Below are 19,904 nucleotides of genomic sequence, written 5' to 3' on the forward strand. Positions count from 1 at the left end.
TACATGTTTGTCTTTCACTCACCACAGGGTAATCTTCAGTTGAGTCCTTTGAACTTGCGGATCGAGGAGAAGCAGCCTCTGCTTCTGCCCAACTTCAGGGTGTCCTGGCTCTCTAGTTTGTTCTGCCAGGAGTCACACTACCAGACCAAAATCACACTTTCAGCCTTTCCTGTGTCAAAATTTTTGTATAAAGGAGATTCCACAGTAACTGGACACTCTGAACTTTGGTACATTTTCTGTGGTTAAGGGAGATGTGGAAACTGGAGGTACAGCTTTGCAACAGATTGTGGTTGTAACTATCTCTGAAGAGGTAATCAAGCAGTATGCAGTTTAGTCATAGAAACATATGGCTTTGTATTTCTGTGATGGGATGCATTGTGTTACAATAGTTAGAACCAAGCAGCAGACAGGAATATAGGGTCAGGAGGCCTGAAAGCAAATTTCAACAGCACTTATAACATGCTAGTCTTACCCACTCTGATTTTTTTTCTTATCTCCATTGTGAATATAGCAATGCCAGATTCTGTAAAATGCTTTGAAATCTGTAAATTGAACAGACAATGTAGATTAACTTCTCATTTAAATGACTGTTAAGCACTTGTGTCATTTTTCAAAGGTGTAACAGATTTATTTCTATTTGAAGCCGCAGCCTATCTCTTGGTGTCGCTTATTCCAAGCAATTCCTTCCGTCAGATGTTCCGATCAACTCGCTCTTTGCACATCCCTACACGCGATCTGCCTCTCAGTCCAGATACTACAGTAGTTCTCCATCAAGTCTACAATGTGCTTCTTGGCCTTCTTTCAAGAGCTAAGCTATATGTTGATGCCGCTGTCCATGGCACTACAAAACTTGTCCCCTACTTCAGTTTCATGACATACTGTTTGATCTCAAAAACTGAGAAACTCATGTTTTCTTCTTACTTCATGGACTTATGGAACCTTTTCCAGCCTAAACTTTCTGAGCCAGCTATAGCAACCAACCACAACAAACAGGCTTTGCTGTCTTTTTGGTATAATGTGTGTGTTGACTGTCCAGAGAACGTACGCCTTATTGTACAGAATCCTGTGGTGACGAAGAACATTGCCTTCAATTACATCCTCGCAGACCATGATGATCAGGATGTGGTGCTCTTTAACCGCGGGATGCTGCCTGCCTACTATGGCATCCTGCGCCTCTGCTGTGAGCAGTCCCCTGCATTCACCAGGCAGTTGGCTTCTCACCAGAATATCCAGTGGGCCTTTAAGAATCTCACACCACATGCCAGTCAGTACCCAGGAGTAAGTAGATTGATACCAAAAAATACCATTTCCTTCTTAGTATTTGCTGTCTTGCTGAATGCCTCTTTTAATGGAGGAGATGAAGACAGCTGCTTAATATATCCAGTAGTGAAAGTATTATGTTTTGATTTCCTAGTGTAAAGTATTAATAATGCATTTAGATCATATTACTGTACTTTGTGGGGGGATTGGTTTGGATTTTCTTATTTTTTTTTTGTGTAGCAGTTGGAAAGCAGATGTTTTTTTCTGGAAGCAGACACTGTGGTGTTTTCACTGTTTTATAATATTCTGTACGCCAGTCTAGTCATACGAAACAGGGAATAGCCTTTAAAGTCTGTAGTCTCAGGAAAGCGTGTTGCATTCTAACACACTAAGTTGGAGGAATTCCTAGTGAGTTTCTTCTTTGCTTTCAGTTTCTGGAATAGGGCTAAGATTTAGCCTGTTGTATTCAGAAGGAAGATTTCCTGGTGTTCACCTTGGGAATGTTTGTGTACCTTTTGCAAAATGTTGGTACACTGGGAGTTGCACTATCTCTACAACTTTATGAAACTTGCAGTAGAGAGTAGATAGTAGTTAAAATAGTCCATGTATAAGAGTGAAAAAGTAGGCTTACGTAGTTTTTAAGTGGCAAAATACGCATTTTTGTATGATTACTCAGAGAATATTGCTTTGGGGTTCTTTATAGGTGTACGAGGACGAAAGAATACAAAGATTTTCTTCAGTATGTAGAGGAGGAGAATGCATGAAATTTTCTGTGTTGAACTTCTGTCTAGTTCAGCTCACAGCGTAACTTTATACTCTTGACAGTCCTGGGAGTAGTCCTGTTTTCATTGTTTGCATCTCTGCTTGGAAGTCTCAGTTTGTCTTGCTGGGGACTTCAGTTGTTCCACTGTGCTTAGTGTTTCCCATGCATATGGGACTTCAGTGAGTTTTGGCAGAAGCAGCTTTCTGAGTTCTGTTGCTTAGAATGTAATATTATCATCAGAGAATGTGTATACCCATGTACCACGTAGATGACCCTCTACATTCCTTAAGGAAAGCCAGGAATTTTTGTCACATGGATCAGAATTTCAGATTCTTTTATGTATATATGTGTGTATGTGTGTGTGGCAATGAACTGTGCTGTTAGGAAGCATTAAAACATCCGTTTAAGGTTCAGAAGGGTTATCTCAGTTGTCTGTGTCCTAATCCACACAGTAAATAGTAAAAGCTAAAAGCAAACTGCATTCAAAATAGGTAAGAAATAGCCACAATTTCTATGTCAGAATTTTAGTTTTTAAGAGCAATTTAGTTTTATTTAAGGTTAAAATGTTGTTTGCTAATCTTATAACTTTGTTGTAATGCTTAAAAATGTATTCCCATCTAAGTTTGCTTACATATGTTTGTTCTGTGTGTTACTTAGTAGAAGTAATACACAAGAAGTAATACAAATAAGAAATAAACCATAACATACTGAGAGAGATTACTCTAACCTAATATTTTTGTGCGTTTTAGGCAGTAGAAGAGCTGTTTAATCTCATGCAACTGTTTGTAGCTCAGAGACCAGACATGAGAGAGGAAGAGATAGAAGACATAAAGCAATTTAAGAAAACAACCATAAGCTGTTACCTGCGCTGCTTGGATGGACGGTCTTGTTGGACTACTTTAATAAGGTATGTTAGTAGTGAAGCTGTAGTGTAATAATCTAATCCTGTTTGAATAAGAGCTATGTTTTACCAAATATGAAGTAGAATAAAAATTAATGTTGTTGTTTTGATACTCTTCGTGAAAAAGTTTTGTGAATACTTTTATTCAGAAGTAAACAAACAGAAAGTTACAATTATAACTTCTTTTTTTATCCATTGTTTGTGAATGTAATGTATTTTAGAATATTTCATCATCTAAAAATTCTGAAACTAAGCAAATATTTTACAATAAACAGGTGTAAACGAAGATACATGTTGTCAGGGTTCAAAAAGAAACACCATGACAAAACTGAACTAGTAGAGCCCTTGAAAAAAAACATTAAAAAAAATTAATCAACGTTCCAGTTCAGTATTTAAGATTAAATTCAATTCTCAGCCTACCATGATCAGTCTAGATTGGCAAAGGAGTAATTTCAGCTGCTGTTGCTGACATATGTTATTCTTGGGCAGAAATGTTTTTTAGAAGTATTGCCTGTGGGACAGAGTTTTATTGTGTCATATCTTCAAATACTTTTTCATTTCTAGTCTGTTGTAGTAGTATATCTGAAACTGTTTCATGGGTATTTTCAGTATAACTATAAATTACCTGTCTATCTAGGTCACATATTGGGGTTTTAAATGCAACCGTTGAAGCATTGAAACACTCTTGTGAAAAGGGAAAGTGGCGTGGGTTACCTGAAGGGATTACATACAGTCATCTGTCAGAGAGCACAACCAGATTTTCCCGAAAGGTCTAGAAGAATTGTTATGTTGAGAGGAACGTTCATTAGCATAATCCTTTATTTTCTGTTCTGTTGTAAGCATAAAATACTCTGATAGAAATGTTTTTACACATTTAAAAGTCCAAACGTATGCTTAACTGAACCTATTTAAATGTATCATTTGACAAGCATAAACTTCTGTCTTTTCAAGTATATTATTTTCCTCAGTTTTAACATTTTTGCAGGCATTATTTGGGAAATATTTCTGTAAAGGTTGTTTATAAATTACTTTCGATCACATAAAGTTGACATAAAGGAAGTTGACATCAGAGGCATTTTTAAATGAAAAAGTGGGAAAGAAAAATGAAGAGAATAATTATGTTCTTTTGGAGTTTCTTTGTTCTTCTTTGATTGTTTTCCAAAATACAGCACGAGCAGAAGAATTTTAAGCATTTGTATGAATTCTGAAAAGATGATACGTAATTTTCAGGGTTCTCAGTGTTTGGATTTTTTTTCCTAGTGCCTTCAGAATATTATTAGAATCTGATGAAGACAGACTTCTTGTTGTGTTTAACAGAGGATTGATTCTGATGACTGAGGTAAATGCTTTGTTATTTAATTATAATAAACATCTTGCTTTTTCATCAGGTCACCCCTTCCTTCCTGACAATGTGTTTGTTTTAAATTGTTTTAATGTGGTATCATATGAAATAAATGAAATATGTTGATTAAGTACTGGCATACATGTAAAACCTTAAAATCTTAAGGATCATAGGAAGGGCAAAAAAAGATTTACCAGACATTTTGTATGTCTAAACACTAATGTAGAAGTTTAAGTCAGTAAATTTGAGGGAATACAAATATACAGTGATTTGGTAGGATAACGATAAAACAATGCAGCTTAAATGGGAAAGATGAGCAAGAAATAAAAGGGTCATGTGTCATCTTGTATATCGAGGACAGATACAATTGCTGTAAGGTTCATAGTGGATAGTAAATTAAGTCTACTGAAAAAGTTGCAACTAGTAAGACATGTCAAGATTGGTAAGAAATCAGTCTTGGCTTTCTTCACATAAATACTTCCCCATCATCTTTAAAAAGATTTCTTTAGTGGTAAAAAGAAGATCTGGAAAATGTTTGCCTGCTTGTCAAGATGGAGGGGAAAGGTACCAACAAATTATGTTGAGAGAAGCGAGTTTATGGTTTTATTGTGTCATTCTCTATTACAGATCAGCTGTGAGTGAATGGCTGAGCAGTGACACAATTATTACTGGTTAAGAAGTGTTAAGGCAACAGATCAAAATACACAGATAACTGAAAGGATACTCACATGCAATTGTTACTAATGTTTCTGAACACTTCTTTGAGGCACTTCTGAGGCAATTGTCCCTGTTTCCTACCTATTATGTTTTGTTTGCAAGAAGTGGTCTAAGAACACACAAACTAGATTTCTTTCCGATGAAACTAAACCTAAAATGCATTTCTGGAGCACCTATAGTGTATTCCAGTTGTAAATAGACATTTAGTCCTTGAGACCAGACTGGAGTTAGTTCAAAATAGAGAGGAAAAAAAGAACAAATAACACAGCCCTGAAATGGGTGCGGTTTGGATGTCAAGCCCCTGCCCACCAGTGCTTTTGCTCTACAGATCCACTCGTGCTGTCCTGCAGTAATGTTAGGAAAAACCTAAAAGACGTTGCTGAAAAAGCACTGACCTGTTAGTAGCTACTTTTTCAAGATGAGTGACGTACCAAGAAGACTGAAAAAGGGCACACACGGTGCTTATCTTTTAATTTTCTCTTTTGTTTTATTTTGTTCTTCTTAAAGATGGGTGTAAGATCTTGGATTCTATTCAACACTTCCATTACTGAGTTGATGGATGAGAACGTGTGTTTATTAAATGTATTGGCAATGCAAAATGGGGAAGGATGCTAGATCCTTTTGAGCACAAAAGTTAAAATCAAGGATGTCTGGATATGTTGGAGAAAGTGTAAAAATAAAATGCAGTTCATTCTTGGCGTATATAGAATGGTGTATTCAAAGAGGGATAATAAACTGGTAAAAATCCATGGTGCAAGACAAGTGGTTAAGGGGTAGTTGTAACTGTGCAATAAATGGGATATTGGAATAGATTTCTTCAGAAGGTATCAGCCAGCACAACTGGAATTCATCAGGAGCACTTTAAGCAAACATCTGTCAAGGATATATGCCTTAAGGCATATGGATGGGCTAGAGGATGCTTTGAGGTTGATTCCAACACCATTTTTATATGGTTTATATTTTAAAAATCTCTCTTTTATGTCATTAGTTTGTATTTTCTGGAACAAAGTGTGATAGAAAACACTGAAATTACAAAATCAGTTAGAAAAATATAAATTAAGACACTGCAGTACTGTTTGAAAATTGAGTTTTCACGAGCTTGTTACAAGTGTAAGCCTTTTGATTAACTATAGTTAGTTAGCTAGCTTACATGCAGTAAACTTGAGCTAAATAGTTAGGAACTGAGCTGTAACTTTATTCATACATGAAATTTGTAAGTAGACTAAGATACATGCAAACATATGTATAAAAAGAACTTGTTTAACAGCTTAGTTAAGCCTGATCCATAATAACAATGGATAATTAAGTTTTTAAAGAATGTGTAATATAAGATGCAATTTATCCTATGTAAAACATTGCTAGAAATTAGCTGAAACTAATGTCCAGCTTTTAGCTGAGTTGCTTTACAGCTTGAAACTACTAGGCCTTGTATTTTTACTTGTTCACTGGAAGTGTTTTGCGTGATGAGAAGTATTGCATCAAGGAGTTGTCATATCTAGAAAAGTTTTCAATTTAGCAGCGATGGCCATGTATCTTTTATCTTCACTATAATATAAAAACGGCATATCAAGATTTTGCATTATAGGGAATGAGATGACTGTTTCTTTAAAATATCCCCACAGATTAAATATATTTTCTTACATCTTGTGCTAGAATTTTTGCAGTTCGGAAATGCATTGGTTTTCCTTCCCAATATTTCTATAAATCACAGATGCCAACAAGATATTTTAGTTACAAAGGGAGAAATAATTCATCTGATGTATGATCATACAGCATGTGTCCTTAAGCAGCATTTTGAAAAATGACTAGCATCTATATTAATCTTAGGGGTTTTTTCCCCAAGTTCACCTACCTGTATCTGTCTTTATGCACCTCTAATATCACTTTGTTTGTTGGCACAGAAAGATTGGAATTACAGATACATAAAAATACCATGTCTCTAATGATGCTTTGCTTGTTGGGTTTTAGAGAAATGTTAGTATGTGTGAAAACTTTGTAATTGTATTGAGCCACTAATAGAAAGGTTTTATCTCAAAAACAAATTAAGGCTGGTTTTAAATGTCTTTCTCTATAAGCTGTATTTGGATGTGCTCACAATGCTCATTTCTAGAGTTGAGATGGGTGGTAGCTACTTATAGTGGGGTTATTGTTATAATAAATTTTACAAATTCAGTTTCCCTCTGGCATGCACATGAGAAAAATTTAATATGACTCTAGTTTTTGGGTTCGGTGAGAACAAAAATCTAAAAATCTTACTTTTTTGGCCTAAAGCAACTTTCATTTTAACCCCCCATACAAGGCTGCCTGTTGTTCATTGTTACCAGATCTGGATATCCAGGTCAACAATTATATTTGGTTTTTCTGGAAGATACCTGGTTGTTCATTTGTTTGCTCTCTTTCCTTCTCTCTGTCTGTCCCTTTCCCTTCCTCATCCCCTGCCCCTTTTTCCTTTTTTCTTTCTCTCTTTTTTTTTTTTAGTATATTTACTGTGAACAAAAAATCCTTATTTTCTATACAGATTTATTCTCTTTTTAAATGTGCTTATCTTTGAGTAATTTTGTGATTACATCTAGCACCAGGTATTTTGATACATCTTTTTTGAGCATAAACTAAATGTAAATGTGGTGTCTGAGGAGAGAAATAGAAATGATAACAAGTCTGTTAATTTGGCGACACAAAGTTTTGGCTTTTTTTTCTTATAGTCCTTTAACACATTGCATATGATGTACCACGAGGCCACGGCTTGCCATGTGACTGGAGACCTGGTAGAACTTCTGTCTATTTTCCTTTCGGTTCTTAAGTCAACACGTCCATATCTTCAAAGAAAAGGTTTGATTAGAACTTTTCAAAGGATTATGTCTGTTGACTGTTAATTAATTTTCATGACCCAAAAGCTAGTATTTTATCTTGCTTATTATCTGTGTTTGAAAACTTCCCATACAGTAGGAGATATGATTACTAACAGTTATTAAATTGGTACTTATTAAATTATTTATTGACATAATATGAAACTAGGTTAAATAAATTTAACAGCAGTAGATCAGTAAGATTCAGCAGCTTTCTAGATTGATTAAAATCATGCTAGGGGAAAAAGAGATTCTTCAGCAGTAGAATTCTGTGCTTTATTTAATGAGCTTTTGAGATATCAACTAAACTGATTTCTGTGTTTTTTGTATTTGCAGATGTGAAGCAAGCTCTCATTCAGTGGCAGGAGCGAATTGAATTTGCCCATAAGCTCTTAACTCTGCTAAATTCCTATAGTCCTCCAGAACTTAGAAACACTTGTATTGGTAAGTTGTAATAGTGTAACAGTTACCCGCTTTGAAATTTAAATTCCATTTTTGCAAGTGCAGATGCTTACTAGATACTTGGTAGATCGGGATTGTTTCTATTAATATCATCAATACCTCAGTATTGCCATTGTTCCTATTCTAAATAATTCTGTTTTCATCAGGTTACAATTAATATTCCTGCTTCCCCAGGCATGCAGACTGCACAAAAAGTCAGCCTTCATTTTGAGAGACCAGTTTGCTACCTGATAAGGGGCATGATTAAGGAAATAACTCCTGAATTCAGGTGTCAGTGAGTTTAGAATCAAATCCCAAATCTTACATTAAAATACTAGCTAACACTGCACTCAGAAGGATGCGTGGTGACCAAGTTAGTCTGAATAACAGCTTTTAGTGTTTGTTTTTATGATCCATTACTGGAAGGTATAGTAATCAAAGTAAAGCTTAAATAGCTTGTACAATTGAATGGATTTGCTTTTTAAAATTGTGGGCATAGACATTATATAGATGTCTCTCTCTTGCATTAGAAGACCTATTTTAAAAAGTTTTTCTAGTTTAGGGTTTTTTTAATGTTATTTAATGGATATAATCTGTATTTCTATGCATGCTGATGAAGGCCTAAAACTCTGTCTGAATTACCTTTTTTTGTGTGATTTGTATGCATTTTCCCCTTATTTTGAGTGCCTTTCTCATCATCCTTCTGACTGCTGCTAGTTGATTGTTTTCCAGGCATCAAACCTGGTATGTTTAAAAAGGTGGAAAGAGGGTAATTTTACTGAGCTTCCCCTTTCTGCAAGCTGGCACCCCTCTCACTGGTGGTTGATCTACCACTGAGCGGGTTTTCTCCCAGTGGCAGAGGTGAAGGGGGTCTTGACTGATTCACTTTATGCGCTATTCACAGTAAAGCCTACCTGCACAGTGCACACCAAGTGCCGCAAAAGTGGTATGAGAGTTTGCAAATGCATGAGCCTTAAGTTAAACTGTTTGCTGTTAAGAAATAACAATATGTAATAGCAAAAACAACTTTTTGTTTGTAGATGTCCTCAAGGAGCTTGTACTTTTAAGTCCTCATGATTTCCTACATACTCTGGTTCCATTTCTACAGCACAATCATTGTACATACCACCACAGTAATATCCCAAGTAGGTATTTCAGTGATTGTATTTTGAAGTTCTCTTACACTATTATTACTCTAGCATGTTCCTTGCTGATGTCAAATATTGACTTTTTTTATATATCCTTATTTTATCCTAACTTGTACTACAGTGTCTCTTGGGCCTTATTTTCCATGTCGTGAAAATTTGAAATTAATAGGGGGAAAAAGCAATATTCGTCCTCCACGTCCTGAACTTAATATGTGCCTCTTGCCTACAATGGTGGAAGCCAGCAAGGTATGTAAATATAAGGTCTTATAAATAGCTGTTTCTCAGTTGTCTTCCTTTTTATTAAAATATTGTAGGAATCCAGTAGCATAATGCATCTATGTGGTAATTCTTCTTCAAGATGTGTTGTCCTCATATACTCCTCCATTCTAGATGTGCACTCCAGAAGCACCATTTCCCTGCCCTTGGTGATACACAGCTTCATATTCCAGACATGATAGGGGTTTGAACCTTGTATTCAGATAAAAACAAAACACAGATTTTGATAATCATCGAATCTGTTTGTGGCATTTATAAAGAAAATTCAGAAACTGTCCAGGGATTGTCCAGATGGGTTTCAAAGTATGTTAAGATTTATTACCAGGCAACCAGATAGGTCCTACAGGTTTCATTAGAGTCCATTCAACCGGGACTGAGGCATAATCTACTAATTGTTTGGGTAAAATACCAGTACCTCACATACCGTATAGGGCTTTAAGTCTTTCACTTTCCATTTTCCCCTCTGTGGGCTTCCTGATGGGATGCCAGCTTCAGTGGCGCTACTTTGTAGTTACTTGCCACGTCCCATTCTTACAGTTGCAGCAATGGTGGGATTCAGCTCACGTAACTTTGCCTATCTAAAAGGTCATTGTCCAGCTCTTTATATGGTTAATGGCGATAAGTAGTTACCCTGGGAAGGGGATAAACAGTTACCCTCCTTCCTGTCCTAGACACCCAAGTCCAGATGAGGTGACTCTTCCTCTGGAGGAGTCCATCTCTCTCTCCATTGACTGCAGGGAATACTGAAATGCCTAGATTTTAGATAGCTAAAGTCAGGTAAGGTGAATCCCACTCTAAAAGGAATATGTATGGACAATCATTTGAAGAAGAAAAACTGGTTACTTGCTGTACAGTAACTGTGGTTCTTCAAGATGCTTTGTCCACACAGATTCTGTGGTTCTCCTCCTGTGCTAACTCCGAGTCCTGTCATAGGGGCTTCTTATCGGTGAAGGAATTGAGTGGTGGTTGAAGCCGCCATACCCCTTATGCCCTCAGGTACAGTGGTCGCAAGGACACACTGGGTGCAGGCACAGCCCCAGTGGACACTGCTATTCAGAAAGAATCCAATCTCCTGCACATGGGGCCTATGTGCACGTAGATGGGAATCTGTGTGGGCAACACATTTCAAAGAAGCACAGTTACTGTAGGGTAAGTAACCCTTCTTTTTTAAAGCTTTCAAAATGATGCTTTGTATATTTGTGCACCATCAAATTTACTGTATAACCAAAGTTTTTTTTTAAAAATATATAGAGCCAGAAATGATCTGTAGTGGTTTTTCCCATCATATATCCAGAGTTAAGGGATGTGACACTAAATAACGTAAATATTTTAACTTCAAAAGTTGTTATATGACACAGTATTTTACACTTTCTAATTAAGTCATATACATTAGGGACCAGAAGATTTTTTTAAGCCTCTAAAACCACATCCACAATTACATTTCCCTGTGGTTTTGCATGCTTATTTTTCGTTCATTTGTTTTGTGCAAGATTGCATTTGTTTGCTTGAGTCTTTGAGATTTCCTTTTGGCTATCTGGTCTATGGAACCTGATGCCATTTTAAGCATGTACATCCGAAATATATTAAAATATTGGCACACAAACCCTTGGCATGTATTTATCATTTGGTTTGAGACATTCCTGAAAATACTGCTTTGAAAGCTTGTGAAGCTCAGTCTTTAAAAAAATCTGAGTTCTGTAGACAGTAACTGACAGATTATGATTTTAAAAGCAGTAGTGTACATATGTTTAGGTATCTGTGTATGATTTAAAATTACTGCGTTCTTTTCTTGTCATCTTCAAGATGTGGTATTTGTGCAGCTTTGCATCTTCTCAGTCTGTTGATTCAGAATCCTACAATAAAAGTTTTTACTGGTGGGGGAATTGCATTTGCCATCCCCTCCTCTGACCTCACTATTATGCTTGCCAAGTGCTCAGTGAGGAGACGCAGCTGGCCTGGGTTAGACCTGGAAACTCTCATCATGTTTTCCGGTAGTATTTAATTAAACATTTTAGGGCAAGAAATGCAGTAACATTAAACTAGATGCCTAGGACATCCAGTTGCTTATGTAGTTTAAATGAAGCTCTCTTAAATCTTCAGGGCAAAGATGATGTTTACGATCGTATGCTGCTAGACTACTTCTTTTCATATCATCAGTTCATCCACCTGCTATGTCGAGTTGCAATCAACTGTGAAAAGTTTACTGAAACTTTAGTTAAAATGAGTAAGTATGAAAGTTAAACAGCCTAAGGATTTTTTTTCTGTGATAACTGAGAGTGCTTCTTCACAGAGTTTTATATTGAGAATTTTGAAGAAAAAGCAGAGCTTGTGAAACTTGCTGCATTAATCGTTCTGGACATTATTTTTATCCACAAAACTGTATGGGGTATATAATGTAGTGCAGTCTTACCTGCATGACTGTCACACTTCAGGCCTGTCCAGAAAGGCTGAGGCAACCAGTGAGAATTCAGTCTCCTTGCACATTTAGAGTTTAATACAGGATTCACTGAAACTTCCCCCCCCCCGCCCCAGTTTGGCAGTTTAAATAGCTTTGGATCAGATCCTGAATCCTCAGCATCTCTGCCAATAGCATTAGTTGGCAGTCTGTCCAGGTGCATATGTGACTACCTAGACAGCTGCAACTGGCACTGGTTCTGTTGTCACCAACCCAGGTTTATTTTACTCCATAGTTTTGGGAATCATCACAACATTTAATGAAGTTCATAACCATACAGTCATGTCGTTTGTACCTGATGTTTGTTTCAGCCCTGCTGGTAGATACCACCGGTATTTGGATTTCTTCCTGTCACAATGCAACCTATTTTGTTGGTGTGTGAGCAAGGCGCTCATGGCTTTATCTGTCTGACAACTCCGGCCACTCAGATGGCTCTGCAGGAGAGCATCCTGCTTTGAATTGCCATGTTAAGTCCATGTGCTACCCCTGAGGCGCATTGTGGGGGTTTTTTTGTCTTCCACCACAGATCTTAGGATAAGCTGAGTTACCCAGTGTGGTAGGTGCAGATGCACAAACCTCAGTGTCGCACAAATAGCTATTAGGTGGAGACACACACTGGGAGCCATCTCACTTCAGTTGTCTAAAAATTAAGATGTGTTGCCAGATTTTTCTCTGTAGTCAGTGGAGAGACATAGGTTCCTTCCAAGAGAAATTCATCTTCTGATTCTTAAATATCTTAAGCAGAATGACCCACCTTCTGAAAATACCTGCTTGTTTTCTTGTTTTCTCTGCCTGTAGAAACTGGCTAGCTAGTAGCTATGATTAAATACTACTTCTAGACAAATAAAACTATACAAAATTAATGTTATCCAAGGACTGATGAGATCAAAATGTTCTTTTGATCCCCTGAATCACCCATCTGCTTGTTTGTCACACTCTTCTGATTGTAACTCTAGCATTACTAATATTTACTATAGATTGTGTTAGTTATAAAGTGTACTGGGAATGTGCATGGTTTGCTATTGTTCACTGTATCCCTTAACTCCTTCATGGTCTAAGTAACAATGGTGCTTGGGTTAATAATGAAGATTACCCTTTAAAAATTATATGCCGTTTTTAAAAAAAGATATTTAAAACCTTTAAGTGCTGTAGCTGATCAGTTGAAAATGTAAGACGGTAATAAAATAACCTACTTACAAACGCAGAACTAAAGTCAGCTCTTTAGCTTTTATGTTTCACAGAAATGCTGAAGGGATACATGTATTTATTAAATGTGCTGTTAAAACTTCACAGATGATAGGTCTTTCTGATTATAAAAAATGCTTAGAATGTGGTCTTAAAAAACAATATGGCACCGCACCTTGGTACTACTTTTATCAGGAAGAGAGAATCTCCAACAAAATTCTCACACAGTAACTTATTTTCTGATAAAATTTCAGGTGTCCTAGTTGCATATGAAGGTTTACCACTTCATCTTGCGTTATTCCCCAAACTTTGGACTGAGCTTTGTCAGACTCAGGTAAGAGTCTGTGGGTTTGAGAACTAACGGAACAGAAATACAGGCAAAATACAATGAATGTGAAACAGAGATTAACCCACAAATTTTAACTAGTGGGTATGGTTTAATCATTCAAAATACTAGCATTTTGAATAGAAAATACCTCTTCTTATGTTGCCTGTCATCTGATAAAACCTGCTAAATTAAGTATAAAAGTCTAGCAAATTGTATTTGATCCCAGTCTGCCCCAGGTCCTGCAAAAACTTAGGCAGCAACTTCACACAGTACATAGTATTGGCAGGATGGTAGTCTGTGTGGTGTCCAAAAATTACTTCATCCTGCCCTGTGAATTCCCAGCTTTTTATGTATCATAAACACTGATATGATGAATTAAAAATTGGTAGGTCTCTAAGTCAGGCTATCGTCATGTGTCCACTGCAAGCAGTAACCTTGGCATCTCTGCAGGAGGACCCTGTAGTTGGCTCACAGGTTAGGAGGCACCAGCCCTTCACATACATACTGATTGTGATAAACTGGCATTCCTACGGAATAAATTCATAAAATGTGCAATGATAATTGACAATAATTAATTTGTACAATTTACTGATAGCTGATAAACTTGAAATCTTTTTATCAGTAAGAATGGTCCAGTATGAATTACGAACATCAGTGGGCCTGGTTAGAGGTCTCCAGCTGAGACAAGCATTGCAGACAGTGCTACTGCAGTGCCACACTTCCAGTGATGACTTTGCAGTCTTCTCTCTCTCTTCACCAGTCTGCAACATCAAAGAACTGTGTAAAGCTTCTCTGCGAAGATCCAGTTTTTGCAGAATATATAAAATGTATTTTGATGGATGAAAGGACTTTTCTGAACAACAACATTGTGTACAACTTTTTGACCCATTTTCTTCTAAAGGTAGATGGTCTTTGGCAATTTCTATTTCAAGAAATGCAGTCATATGTTCTTTCAGTTTAGGATACTGTTTTAACAGTTCTATTTTTTTGTGGTTTAAAAAAAAACCACATTCTTTTCACAGGTCCAAGGGCAGGTGTTTTCTGAAGCAAACTGTGCCAACTTAATCAATACTCTAATTACAAATCTAATAAATCAATATCAAAGCCTAGAATCTGACTTCAGCAACCAGAGAGTTGAAATTTCCAAAGCAAGCTCTACTTTAAATGGGGTGAGTCTGCTTGAAGCCATTCAAATATCAACATCATTTAGGAGGCAGCTTATTTTCTGTGGAAACTCCTCAGCGCTATGTGCCAGGTTCTGATTAAAGTGGTGGGCATTGTTAGCTCAACTTTGTAAGCTGCACTCCTGGTGAGAGCTTGGGAGGCTACCTTAGTTGCCTGGCTGGAAATGTTAACCAACAAGACAGTCATAAATTTATGGAGCAGCAATCTGAGCTATCTAGAATTCTCCATTTCATCTCAGCATGCACATACGTGGGTCTCCCAAGCTGATGGTGGGGGCCACAAGACTGGGAGGAGGGTAGCTGATCGTGGAAAAGAAGTAATGCAAACTGCAGTAGAGTTCATTGTAGAAATGTTCTAACCCAGCAGAAGATTTCGTCTTACACTGAGCAGCACAGTACTGTCATCTGCTTAGGACAGAACTATGTTAAGATCAGCATATTAGTAGTGAGTGGGAAATTTCAGTAGTGTAAGTATACTTAGAATTTGATCTTTTGGATGTTCAGAATGTGTTGAAGTCTCTGCCTTATTGCACAGACCTGTCAGTGTGTAGGATTAATCAAATATGAGTTTGAAATAAGGCCACTTGAGTTTGCTTACTTCTGTTTTTTCAGGACCTCCGAGCACTTGCCTTGCTGCTTTCAGTGCACACTCCCAAACAGCTCAATTCAGCCCTGATTCCAACTTTACAAGAGCTTTTAAACAAATGTAGAGCTTGTCAACAACAGAGGAACTCATTGCAAGAGCAAGAAGCCAAAGAAAGAAAAACTAAAGGTTTGCCTTCTATAATCACGTCACTCTAACAATTCTAAACTTCTAAAGTTTTATAAACTTTTACAAAATTAATGTAATGCATTGTTTTCTTACCACTGCAGGGTGGGCCATTTCTTGGCTCCAATCCCCAACACTACATTTTATTATGGAGCTAAAAGTCTAGGCAATTACATGAATTTTCTGTAAGGAAATAAACATTTATTAAAGTACTGTGTTTAATATGGAAAAATATAAAAATGTGAAAGGCCTGTCACTTGGATGTATGGCATGAAAACAATGAGTTTTCCCTAAGCAAGTTTTCCTTTTCCTTACAGATGACGAAGGAGCCACTCCTGTGAAGAGAAGACGGGTCAGCAGTGATGAGGAGCACACTGTGGACAGCTGTATCAGTGATATAAAAACTGAACCCCAGGAGGCGTTGACCCCAACAAGCACTTCAGATAACGAGACACGGGACTCTTCGATCATTGATCCAGGCACTGAGCAAGATCTTCCTTCCCCCGAGAACAGTTCTATCAAAGAGTACAGAATGGAAGTTCCTTCTTCATTTTCGGAAGACCTAATGATAGTGACACGGTCACAGCACATGGAAGAGCAGTCAGGAAACAGTAAATTTGAAGAATGCAAAGAATTCAAAGACCTTCAGACTTCCAAGGATTCCACTGGAGCTGAGGAGGACTCAGAGTTTCCTTCCACGTCAGTTTCAGCAGTTTTATCTGACCTCACAGATTTGAGGAGCTGTGATGGTCAAGCCTTACCATCCCAAGATCCTGAAACTAGTTTATCAATCAGTTGTGGCCATTCCAGAGGACTTCTTAGTCATATGCAGCAGAATGACGTTTTAGACATCCTGTGTAGGACCATTGAGTCTACGATTCATGTGGTCACAAGGATATCAGGAAAAGGAAACCAAGCTGCTTCTTGACATTAGATGGAGCATGTTGCTTTTAAGCCTTTTTTATTTTTCGTCCCCAAAAATGCTGTTTGTATAAGTTTTGCTAATTTCTATTTTGTGCTTCAGTTTGTCCAGTGCTTTCTGCTTGAATGGCGAGATAGATTTATATGCTTAATTCTTGGTCAGGCAGAACTCCAGGGGTGGTGGGTTCTTTTGTTTGTTTTGTTTTGTTTTTTGCATCTACCATACACTTTCCTAAAGGGCAATCAGATAATGGATACGTTTTATGTAATTAAGAGTTCACTGTAGTGGCTTTCATTTAATATGGCTGTCTGGGAGAACAGGGCTTCCTTGCCCTGTATGATGTAATTTAAACTTACGGCATTTTTACTGTGTATAATATGGTGTCCTCTGTGCCAGTTTTGTACCTTATAATAGAGGCAGAGTGCCTCAGATCGCTGTGGTTCTTATTATCAAAATTAAGTTTACTTGTATACTAAACAACCACAAGAAATTTGATTCTGTAAAGAATCCTCTTTAGCTGTGGCCTGGCAGTATATATATGGTGCTTTATTTAACAGAATACCTGTGGAGGAAATAAAGCACACTTGATGTAAAATTAGTTGTTTTATTTTTATTGACGATTGCTATTCTGTGCACTTCATTAAACTGACTGCGATGACTTTTCATTTGTTTATGCTATGTTGCTTCAGTCTTTAGATTCCTCATCAAAGGCAACTTCAAAAATGAAACAACTGCAGAGAGAAATGATATGTAACTGACGTAAATCTTAGTCTTTTTCTTGTTTACTTGGCATCAATGTTCAGTCTCACAGTTAAGAGGGATTGGTGGTTGTTTACTTTTTTCCCCACTATGGTACAACTTAGTGGTGTCAGAAGCCAGAACTTTTTATTTCCCTAATTTTAATCTGTGCTGGTCATATTTTTCTCCTTCACCATTTGCAGACTTCCTTTTCTTGCTCTACCCCTGCTGCCCCTGGGGCCCACTCCATCTGGCTGCACTCCCTTGCTTTCTTGACAACTTCATCCCCCCAAAATGCATGGAATGACTTTATCATCTTTCCCCGTCACATTTCCTCCTGTTATTTCTGAGCAATTTACATTTCCTATGTGATCTTTCAGACTGTCAATGATACTGGTTTTAATATCTGATTAAACTACATTTTCAGCTTCATTTTCTAGTTGCTTAGCTCAGTTGTTTTTCTGCTGTCTTTGTAACACATCTACTCGGTCCTTCTTCTTCCAAATTCCTTCATTCTGTCTACCATTTAATGTAATTCAGCATCATTTGCTTCTCCATGATTCTATTATGTGATGCTTTTGTGACTCCTCTTGCTCTGAATCTGCTCATTTTTTTTAACTTTCTGTAATTAATCATTTGTGTCTTTAGACTTTACGTTCCCCTTTATGAGTACTTTTATTGCTGCATTTACAGATACTGTATTGATACTGGTCAGTGCTCAAGTTGGTCTCCCTGTTATTCAGACATGAAGTAATTATTTTTTTCACTCTCTTTAGGAATAATTTCATTACCCTTTCTGATCAAATTCTCCATAGATAGTAACTTCAGAAAAATCATCAACAGCTTCTACATAATGAGTATCAAAATTCATCTATCAAGTCTTCTAGCACGCCTGTTAATGGTTGGGTTAAGACGTCTTTAGGAAGATACTCGCCTATTGATCTAAAAATCAAGTGATGAAGCAGCCATTATAACCCTTTGGTGAGTAGTCTCAATTAATGACTCGTACTAAAAGTGTGCATCTGATTTTTGGTATGTTGTCTGACTTCACCTTTCAGCTATTGCACTTTGTTTGCTTCAGCTTCCCATACAGGATGAGATCAAACAGTAATTCTGTTACTGAAGAGTGGGAATCTGTCTGTTGTAATGTTTTTCTCTCATTATTTCAAACCCCCTTTTTTGAAGTGTATACCAAGTATAAACAGTATTTAATAATTATTTCATAAATGATACACAAGTAATACACTTTTCTTCCTCTTCTGTGTTCAGCTGGTCACTGACTATTGACCACGCCCTTTAAGTTACTTTTAGGATGTTTTCCCCTACAGACCTGTATACGTGATTTGCAAATGCTATTAGTTGTAATTTTGTATTTTACTGTCAATTATTTTCTCACAAATATGTAACTGGCCATTCAGAATCCCACGAGCAGTCCATTTATTTGATAACAGTTTTCCATTAACAAAGAAGTTAGTTTCAGATGACATTTCAGTGATGCGATATGTTGGGTTTTGGTGCCTCTCTAAGCAAAGTACCTTAACATAGTAAGACACGCATTGTACATATAAGCTATGTTAGGCCAGCAGTTCCTTTTGCAACCTCTTCAAAAAGCTAGATGAAGTTTGACAAGATATTAAAAAACATGATGGTTAGCTTTAATAAATTATTATCCTGTAGTTTTAAAGTGACAATACTAGCTTTTTTTATTATTTTGCTCAAAAAGTGTCAAAATTACCAGAAGTATAATTATTCCTACTGCTCTTCCATTACCTTCCAATTTCCCCCATAAGTTTTCTTGCAATTTTTAGTGGGCGTTTTTTCCCAGTATGTTTTTTTAAACAAAATCAAGCAGTACCTGCACAAACTTGTCTCCTCTTCCATATCTTTGTTTGCCCCTCTTTATCTTCCTCTGTGTCCTTCATTTTACATGTTCTGCAAGTCATGATTTCTTCCACAGCATTGCCCTTCTTTTAGTTTAAATCAGTTTTCTGCTTTGTATTTCTTTGCCTTCAAGAATGCATTTTTTATCCCTGTCTTTGAAAACCCAACCTTTAACTGGCTTCCTCAGTCTCTTAAAGCTTTTATTCTCTTCAGTGGCTCATCCCACCTCTCATTTGTTATGTATTTCCTCCTGGAAGTCTCACCTCCCATTTAACCCCTTCAAAATTAAGCTTTTAAAATACTTACTCCTTCCACTGTCCTCACTGTGCATAGTCCCTAACAGTCAGCCTCCACCTCTTGGACTCAAGCTGTTAAGACCATCTGCTGTAGTGAAAGTGCTGCATCACAAACAAAACTGCACTTTCTGTTTCTGCTGTGGCGCTTCTTTCATACTGCTTGCTCTCCCTGGAATGTTGTCTGTGCTCATTAGTCTCCTTAAAACACACAAATTCCAATACATCTGAACGTATTTCCCACAAACTTTCTACATGTGTCTCCACTCCTGCTATTTTGTTATACTGGGAAAATTTTAGGATAGGGAGCTCTTCACGGGGACTTATTTAGAAAACAAACTACATTTGTGATACTATCTTTTCATTATATGTGATACTGTATGATTTATGTATGATACGGCATCATTATCATCATACTGTTACTAAATGATACGTAGTTCTGAACTCTGCTCCAT

General features: G+C 37.0%; 1 protein-coding gene across 5 annotated transcripts in view; it reads left to right on the forward strand.

Annotated features, from left to right (window-relative positions):
* Nucleotides 1-19,530, forward strand: part of USP34 (ubiquitin specific peptidase 34) — a 147,518-nt gene extending 127,988 nt beyond the window's left edge. For 3 of the 5 annotated variants that reach the window (XM_075413537.1, XM_075413539.1, XM_075413538.1), the window contains 14 exons: nt 644-1,278; nt 2,773-2,930; nt 4,185-4,263; nt 7,686-7,812; nt 8,166-8,273; nt 9,311-9,415; nt 9,540-9,664; nt 10,691-10,843; nt 11,795-11,918; nt 13,589-13,668; nt 14,423-14,563; nt 14,685-14,831; nt 15,459-15,618; nt 15,933-19,530. In XM_075413537.1, the coding sequence (XP_075269652.1) occupies nt 644-1,278; nt 2,773-2,930; nt 4,185-4,263; nt 7,686-7,812; nt 8,166-8,273; nt 9,311-9,415; nt 9,540-9,664; nt 10,691-10,843; nt 11,795-11,918; nt 13,589-13,668; nt 14,423-14,563; nt 14,685-14,831; nt 15,459-15,618; nt 15,933-16,543 (2,753 nt within the window). In that variant the 3' untranslated portion in view covers nt 16,544-19,530. The remainder of the gene's footprint in view (nt 1-643; nt 1,279-2,772; nt 2,931-4,184; nt 4,264-7,685; nt 7,813-8,165; nt 8,274-9,310; nt 9,416-9,539; nt 9,665-10,690; nt 10,844-11,794; nt 11,919-13,588; nt 13,669-14,422; nt 14,564-14,684; nt 14,832-15,458; nt 15,619-15,932) is intronic. The other 2 variants (XM_075413540.1, XM_075413541.1) reach the window with 2 other exon arrangements.
* Nucleotides 19,531-19,904: the final 374 nt, after the last annotated feature.

The sequence above is a fragment of the Opisthocomus hoazin genome, chromosome 2 (assembly GCF_030867145.1).
Source record: "Opisthocomus hoazin isolate bOpiHoa1 chromosome 2, bOpiHoa1.hap1, whole genome shotgun sequence".
In the NCBI taxonomy this organism is placed as follows: Eukaryota; Metazoa; Chordata; class Aves; order Opisthocomiformes; family Opisthocomidae; genus Opisthocomus; species Opisthocomus hoazin.